We start from the raw sequence: 8,008 nt of genomic DNA on the forward strand, positions 1-8,008 counted from the left end.
CACGTCGCTTTACTCTTCATCTTCCCCATATTAAAAAAATGATTTTTTCTCATAATATAGTTTAAGCTCAAATTTTTTATGATTATTAAATAATTAAGTTATTTTCACTTTGTATCTTTTTCGTTTTACCTATAAAAGTTTTTTTTTAAAGCATGTCTCTATATATTTTGACCGGTTTTAGGTTATTTTACAATGTTTTCTGTTTTCTTTAACAATAAAAAACATGAAACTGAATTTTTCAGTAAAATTAAAGTGAAACTAATGGATCGTACAGCAAGAATCGTTTGCAATTATGGGCTCAGAACCTTTACTGTAAGAAAGGCTTGGATATTTCAAATAGACCAATCCATGAAATAAAGGCCCAATGGCCATAGAAAACGACCCATCGATTTATCAGCAAATTTGTTAGTTTTCCGGTCTTGAAGCCCAAAACATTATTACTTCCGTCAAACCCGCCGGCGTAATTTAAAAAATCTCTTTATTTTTTTTAATTGATTCAGAAAATAAAAGGAATAAGAATAACGGAAGAAAAGAAAGAAAGAAAGCAATACGGAAAAAATGAAATGAAATTGAATTAGTATTGAGAAAAACGCAGCTTGGAGTTAATCGAATCAATCAAAATCGAATCTGCAATTGTTAATGCGCCGCTGAGGAGCAGCTACCTGTGACGGTGACGGTGACGGTGAGAGGCGGAGGAGATGATAACACGATCGAATCTGGCAGAGCAATTGAGAGAATATCAGATTCGATCGAAGCATGATTGGGCCTCTGTTTCCTTCTTCTCTTCCACTTCTAATTTAACGTCTTCTAGGTATTTCATTCTTTAAATTCTTTAAATTTTGTTTGTTTTCATTTCAATGTTAATTGTGTTTCTTTATGATTTTTTTTTTCGGTTTTTGTTTTGTTTATATGATTTAGATAGCTTCATGTTCGAATTATAGAATTATAGTTTGAATAATTTTTTGTTGGGAAATTTTAATTTTGACCTTTTTCGATTCCTTTTTAAGAACTGTCGGAATGTTTAGGTTGGTCGGTCCAATCATATCAGCTTTTGGTCTGTGTGTTTTTAATTTCATAAAGAAAAATTTAATAATTTCCCTTTTAGTCTGAGATTTTCAATAATTCAAGACAAATTTGAATGCTTTTATTACATATGTTGCCAATATAGATTTGCTTGTCGTAATATGTCAATATTATTACCTGGTGTCGCTTATTGGCTATGCCTATGAGTATGAATATTTGAACTGCAAAAACTTTGACATTTCATTAAGAAATGAGAAATAGGATGTTAATTATATGCATTTTCTTTCGTCTGTCTGTCGTTCGTTTGTTATTTTCAGTTTTATCTTGCTGATATTATCATGTGTTCTTCAATATAAGTGCGAGTATCAATGGCTACTAGTTATACATTTCTTTGCATTTTGTGCTCGTTTTATTGAAGCTCTGATCATAAGCTGAACGATTACATATTTGGACGTTTGACACCATATGAAAATTGATTTACCAATTTGGTTTTCAATATAGTTTAGGATTTCATTGATTCTGGCATTCCATATTGCTTATGACTTTTATGTTCTTTTAAGGGTTTGCATCAATGGATGATCCTTACTGTTCTAAGCTCAATTTTTTCAACAATCATTTAGTAGTGATATATTTACCTTTTTATCTGAGATTTACATATTTAATGCAAGGTGCCTTCAAATCTCAACTTGTGAATTTCATTAGCAGCTATCAGTCAGTAATGTGCACAAGAACAGGAAAGATTTAAATATAAATGCGCTATCTACCATATGTGAAAGATTAATGCATGGATGTGAATCAAAAGGAAAGAATGTGAAAGGAAATATGATTCTTGCCATAAGAGATGTTTCAATTAGCATCAAACCAGTTTCACATATTAGTATGGAAAATTGACAACTGTTTCCTGGACCTGTAATTTAGTGCAGAATTGGTGAATGTTATGTTTTGGTTAGATGTGGTCCTTAATCTCGGTTTATTCCTAAGCTATAGTCAAACTGAGCTATATAGCCAATTAGACTTAGTTCAAGTGACAAGTTTAAAAGAAAAGTGCATTTTTGGTGAACTATACACATTAAATTTCATAAAAAGGAGAACCTGGTCGATTGATGCTAAATGAATCCAAATTACTTCAACAAAGTTTGATTCTTTGGGGTCTGTGATATTTAACTGTACAGGTTGGGATACTTTGTGATAATCGTGGGACATGAACATTTTTATAATCATCTTTTTATTGACATGAATCATGTTCATGAATTAGTGAGAAACTAAATATATTTAATGATACATGAAATTTGTTATAATTTTCTTGAATTTGATTAGGTGAATAGTTCTTATCATATTGGTGATCTCAAGAAATTTCTGCTAGACAAGATATGTTATATTATATCTCATTGTACAGTTATTATATATGAATCATTCTCCTCTTACGTTATCACATCTATTTCAATTGATGATCCTTTTTGTCCCTTTATGCTTGCAGGGTGGATGTGGTGGTATTTGTAATATGGGAACTCATTATTCTGGCGTTCCTGGTGTTTTCAGCCGTTTCATTATATTTTAGGCATATACGACTAGCTTTTGTCTTAGTATGCATCACAATGCTTTTGCTTTTATGCATGAAAATCACTAAGCAAGTGAGATTGGCTAGGAAAAAGAAACGAAGAATGCTTCTTCCCTTATCTATGTGAAAGTACGCAAGTAATAAAAGTCGTGTAGATTGTGAGAGTTTTGGGAGTTGCACAGAGGCATTTTTTACTGTAAAATGTAATCACGCTTAAGATGAAGTTGATCAAGAAATGTACTTATTTGTGGTGATCTTTCGTGACAATTGCTGATTGAAGTGTAGGGATCTAAATTTTCAAAAGCAAAATTTCAAATCTTTTCTGTCAACGAGTAACCTACATTTCGCTAGGGTTTCAGTGGATGCAGGTGCTAAAGATATAGTGTTTAATCTATGGCTACACGCCTCTTGGCTTCAACGAACCATGTCTAGAATGATGAGTTTTATTTTTATTTTCCGATGAGTTAGTATGTAAAGTAAAGAGAAAAAGAGAAGTTGGTAATTGTAATATTTTATATGCTTTAGTGTTATGTTTCTACAGCTAGGTAACAGTTATTTAAAATACATCACTTGGTACTAATCCGCCCCGCCATCATGTATTTGCTAGTATAGCCTATAGGGCCTATAGGGAAGAATGAATCAGCTGTTTGATAATTTAAATCAAAATTAGAGATCTTCGTCGAGGCTTCAGTAGTATTCCGATTGTATCAGCTGCTTCTTAGTGAGGCTTGAAGAAGTTAGTTTCGATCCCCACAGTGATATAACTCCATATTGCTGCAGTAATTACTAGTATGCTAAGTACGATACCCAGAACTCCAAGTGAGCAATTCAAGCACCAGGTTGCACCATATTTCTTGGGTTTCTTCATAATTATCCACATGAAACATGGATATGCTAAGGTGACTGGCAGTGCAACTCCTCCTATTAATCCTGCCAAGCTTGGCAAGAACGGAAATGCCACCGATATAAAAAATGCCAAACATCCGAAGAAGACCCGAATTCCTGAACGAACACTCCTCGGGCATGGTTTATTCATTTTGCTCGTATATCTAAGCTCGAAATTGTCAAATACCGGCATCGCGTATATCTGAAACGAGCTTAGGCAGCTGATAACAACAATTATGCTTATTAATCCTAGTAGAGCTTTTGATGTATCATCTCCATGGTATTTGTACAAAGCGTTTAGCATCCCTCCATTTCCTGCTGTCTGCCATTAATTAAAACACAATCTTATGAACAGAACAAAGGCATATATGGGGGTTTTATTAGGGACGTGCATTCGGTTCAAACTAAAATTTTATTTCATTTAAAAATTAAACTGAATTAAAATTTCAAGGAATAAAAGTTTTTTAACCGGACTAGTTGGTTCAGTTTCTATATAGGCCGATTATTTCAGGTTGTTTTGCACTAAAATTAAACTGCATTTTTAATGTCCAAAACCAGAATGAACAAAAAATTGAATCTTCTTAGCATCAAACCAAATCAAACGAATTTTGTCGATTTGGTTATTTAATTTGGTTCATAAGTTTTTGCGCACTCCTAGTGTTATTATTCCTTTTGGTACCAAACATATTGCCGTTAGTTTTAATTTGATACCGATATTTTAATTAGTATTAAAGCGCTTCCTTAATTTTAATTTATATATCAAGCGATAATACTTGAACAAATTCAAACAAATATATGGTCAATATGGTATTCAGGGACATTGATATTTCTCCAATTATCATGTGCCATGTCAGCATATATCATGCTGAATTTGTCTAAGGGTCATCACTTGAAATATGAATTGAATTTATGATACTATTTTAAAATTAAGTGTAAAAAAAATGGTATCATATTAGCTAATAATCTGCAAAATATGAAAAAATATCTTTGCTTACCAGGTTTCCATAAGACCAATAGCCAGCAATTGCTACTGGAAATAAACACAGTGCTACGATTAGATATGCAAACTTTACTCCTTTCCACATGGGTACACGAGATGGTTGCTTTGCACTTGTAGGCATAGTCCCCTTCAATAGTATACAAATAACAACTAATTAATTAAAAAACACCTTTAAAAAAATAAATAAAGAAACCCTAATCATAGAATTACATTAAGGAAAATACACTATATGATTCACTTTTTATAAAATTTATATTACTAACCCAATTTTTTTTTATTTTTTTTTGTAAAAATCTCTTTTTTTTTTTTAAATCTTATAATAATACCTAGTTGCGAAACCATAATTTTTTTACGACCTGGACTTAATTTTCAATTCACCTGTAATTTTCCAATAGCCCGAGTTTAACCTCCATGTAGTCCTAAATTTACTATAAATTTAAACTTATTTTTGAACTTTTTAAAAATATCAGTCCCAGCCCGGGTTAGAGTCTACCCTAGACTTAAGTAATTCCGCCCTTGTTAATACCTCATGACCGAAATTAACTCAGACGTTAACCTGAAATTAACTTTGAGACTGAGGTATAAATATAAAGTTTATTTTTTGCGACATTTATGTAAACAGTCTAATTAGAATGTTATCTCACCTGTATTTCAAGCACGAGATTGTGACCTCTGAAAGAAAATGCAATAATGCCAAGCGCAGTGAAGATACTACAAGCTCTAGCCATAATAGAATTTGTTGGTGGAATATCATATGAGATATTATCTGGCCTGCCTTGAGCAACGGATACTACCCATATCATGGTACAGTAGCTAACGGCCGTTATTGCTCCGATCAAGGAAACTCCGGCTATTGAATTTAAGTTGGGTAGTTGAGCTATCACAATGGCGGAACATGCAAATACTAAGTACCACTCTATCGACGTTAATGGCTTCAAATTGTTACATGTTTCGTCGCAAATGATTTGGTAAAATATCTTCATTGTTCCACCTCCGATCATAATTAGAGTTGCACATGCCCCGCCGGATAGATACATTATCGGAAAGAGGGTAAGCAATTTTCCTAGCTTTTCACCTGAAAGTTCATTTTAGTGACAAATATTAGTAGTTGCAATTACAAAAGCTAGCGACAAAAAGAACTGGTCGCTATATGTTGTCGTTAGTTAACAGCAAAGGTTTTTCAATATATAGATTTGTCGCTAGAGTTTGCTTTATTTTATAGCTATTTTCAGCGACAATATTATTTTGTCACTTAATGATTATGAAACTCTTGTCGCCGAAAGTAGAAGGCAGAAAATTTCATGGACAAGCAATTTGGTTTGCTATGTGCATTATATTTAAATTTTTGATTTAATTTGGTTCATTTCATTTTATTTGATAATACAATGTATAAATTTAGCAGACGAAGAAGAGCTCACCAAAAGCTACCATGGATAGCTTAAGGTATCTGCTATAGCGCATGCCATTCTCAGATTCATGTAGCTGAACGAGCAGCCATATAGTGTATAGCTGCCACATGAAAAATAGAGATAGACTGATAAATCCCCATGTCCTGCACCCAAAAATTAAACAACCAATTATAAACCAAAGAAAGAAACCCAAAATATTGCATATCATAAGCCATAAGCTCATAGATTAAGAAAAGTCTAATGCACCAAAAAAAATCCAATTTTTTTCAACTTTTTAGGTTCTAATCAACACTCTAAAATTTTAGTTTAATTTCAAACCTTCGCAAACAAATAAAATTTTAGTTAGAATTACAAAGATCAACAGTATTAATAGATTTCACGTCGACATGCGATAGCATGACTCTAATTGGCTAAAATCGATGTAAACTTTTAAATCACGCTAAAATTAAACAAAATTTCTATTGCTTTGGTTATAATCATAAAAAGTCCAAAAAAAGTTTAGATTTTATAGTATATTAGACCTTAAAAAAAACGCTTTGTGCAAGAGCAAAGAGTTTTAGATCAATATATATATATATGATCCTCTCCATAATTATTATTATTACGTGTGTTCAAATCTCGTTTATTTGAATTATAAATTTATAGAGGCCCGACTTATTAATAAAATTAAATTAATAATATTACATTTGAACTATCATGTCATCTAAAGTTTATAATCTCATTTGAATCAAATTCGAACGCCCTTGAGGGTCGGTTTGGTTTAGCTCTTGACAATATCTAATCGCAAAAATAATTGCAAATAATGATCTTATATGTAATATATATAAAGCTTACCAGCCAAGAGAATTAAAAGCTAGGGGAAGAACAAGGGCTTGAGCTCCAATGGCAGAATTAAGAGTATGAAAAGTGGAGTAATAGGCATTACCATTCCTAGATTCAGTTATAGGAAGCCAGGCTTCGTGAGGATGAAGCACGCTGATTCCTATAAGATTTGATGGAGTATTAGGGTTTTCTGGTTCTGGTGGTGCATCCATAAAAATAGAGAGGTTGAAGATGATGCGCGTGGTGAGTTGGTGAGTTTGGTTTCTTTATATAGCAAGCATGGATGTCCATAATTCTCGCTAAACATGACCCATTAACACCCTTTATCAACCACCACAAGTGTAACCCAAAAATACTGCATTTCCTATGCATTTCCTTTTTTTGACTTTATACTTAATTTTTACATAATGAGGGACCAAATACTATAGAGTCACTTAACTTTCAAATTATTTTTAAAAAATTGTCTATAGAAACACCCCTATATTTTAAATTTTCCTCGTCCAATTTTAATTGAAAAATTATTATGGTTCATTGTTTCAGAAAATATAATAATTCAACTTTTATATCTTTATATTACATTAAATGAATCAAATTTTTATATATAAAAATCTATTGACAAACAACAATTTAAGAGGATATACGAGAAAAGTTATTGTAAAAAATAACATGTAAATAGAAATTATCAATTAAAATGAGACATATAAATAGAAATTATTTTCAATTAAGATATGTTTATGTACTATTCGTTTTCTAGTTAATAGGTTATTGTATGTACATGAGCTGTGAGTGAGTCGCTTAATTGCTGTTAATTTTATTTTGCCACATCACATTTTACTTGGTTAACAATTTTTACATAAAAATGACAAAAAGCTTATATATTTCTAATTTTTTTATATATATCTTATCTCTATCCAAAGATTGTTATTTAATAGGTCATGTACTCACACGTCTTTCACGTGAATGGAGTGTATATTCAGTCTCTATCCAAAAGAATTTAAAAATTTAAAATAAATTAGATGCAAGAACGAAATATTTCATTTAAAAAAAAGGTCAAAGTATGCTGCGTACAGCATAAATGTAACGTACGTTTTTTTAAAGTATTCTGATTGACGGTTACATCGATAAAATAATATTATTTCAAAGACACAAAACTTTATAATAAATTGACGTTTAATGTATTTGACCGACATAGTAAGATTTAGCATGAAATCCGTCTAAACACGAAATACTGTTGATTCATGAATCACATTGAAAAAAATAAAAGTGTAGATGTGAATAGATTGATGGGGAAGTTAATTTTTTCTTAATTTT

The 8,008-nt window shown here is 31.6% G+C and overlaps 2 protein-coding genes across 2 annotated transcripts; one reads left to right on the forward strand and one right to left on the reverse strand.

Annotated features, from left to right (window-relative positions):
* Positions 1-504: 504 nt before the first annotated feature.
* On the forward strand, positions 505-2,910 carry LOC126664952 (uncharacterized). The gene is made up of 2 exons (XM_050357587.2): positions 505-811; positions 2,501-2,910. Exons 1-2 carry the CDS (start codon positions 699-701, stop codon positions 2,706-2,708), a joined length of 321 nt encoding a protein of 106 aa, XP_050213544.1. The 5' UTR covers positions 505-698; the 3' UTR covers positions 2,709-2,910.
* Positions 2,911-3,076: 166 nt separating this feature from the next.
* LOC126664951 (lysine histidine transporter-like 8) lies at positions 3,077-6,975 on the reverse strand. Its single transcript, XM_050357586.2, has 5 exons — positions 6,710-6,975; positions 5,885-6,018; positions 5,111-5,541; positions 4,462-4,593; positions 3,077-3,788 (listed from the first exon to the last, which is right to left on the reverse strand). The coding sequence occupies exons 1-5, from the start codon at positions 6,907-6,909 to the stop codon at positions 3,300-3,302; spliced, it is 1,386 nt and encodes a 461-aa protein (XP_050213543.1). The 5' UTR covers positions 6,910-6,975; the 3' UTR covers positions 3,077-3,299.
* Positions 6,976-8,008: the final 1,033 nt, after the last annotated feature.

Source organism: Mercurialis annua, linkage group LG1-X (genome assembly GCF_937616625.2).
Source record: "Mercurialis annua linkage group LG1-X, ddMerAnnu1.2, whole genome shotgun sequence".
NCBI lineage: Eukaryota > Viridiplantae > Streptophyta > Magnoliopsida > Malpighiales > Euphorbiaceae > Mercurialis > Mercurialis annua.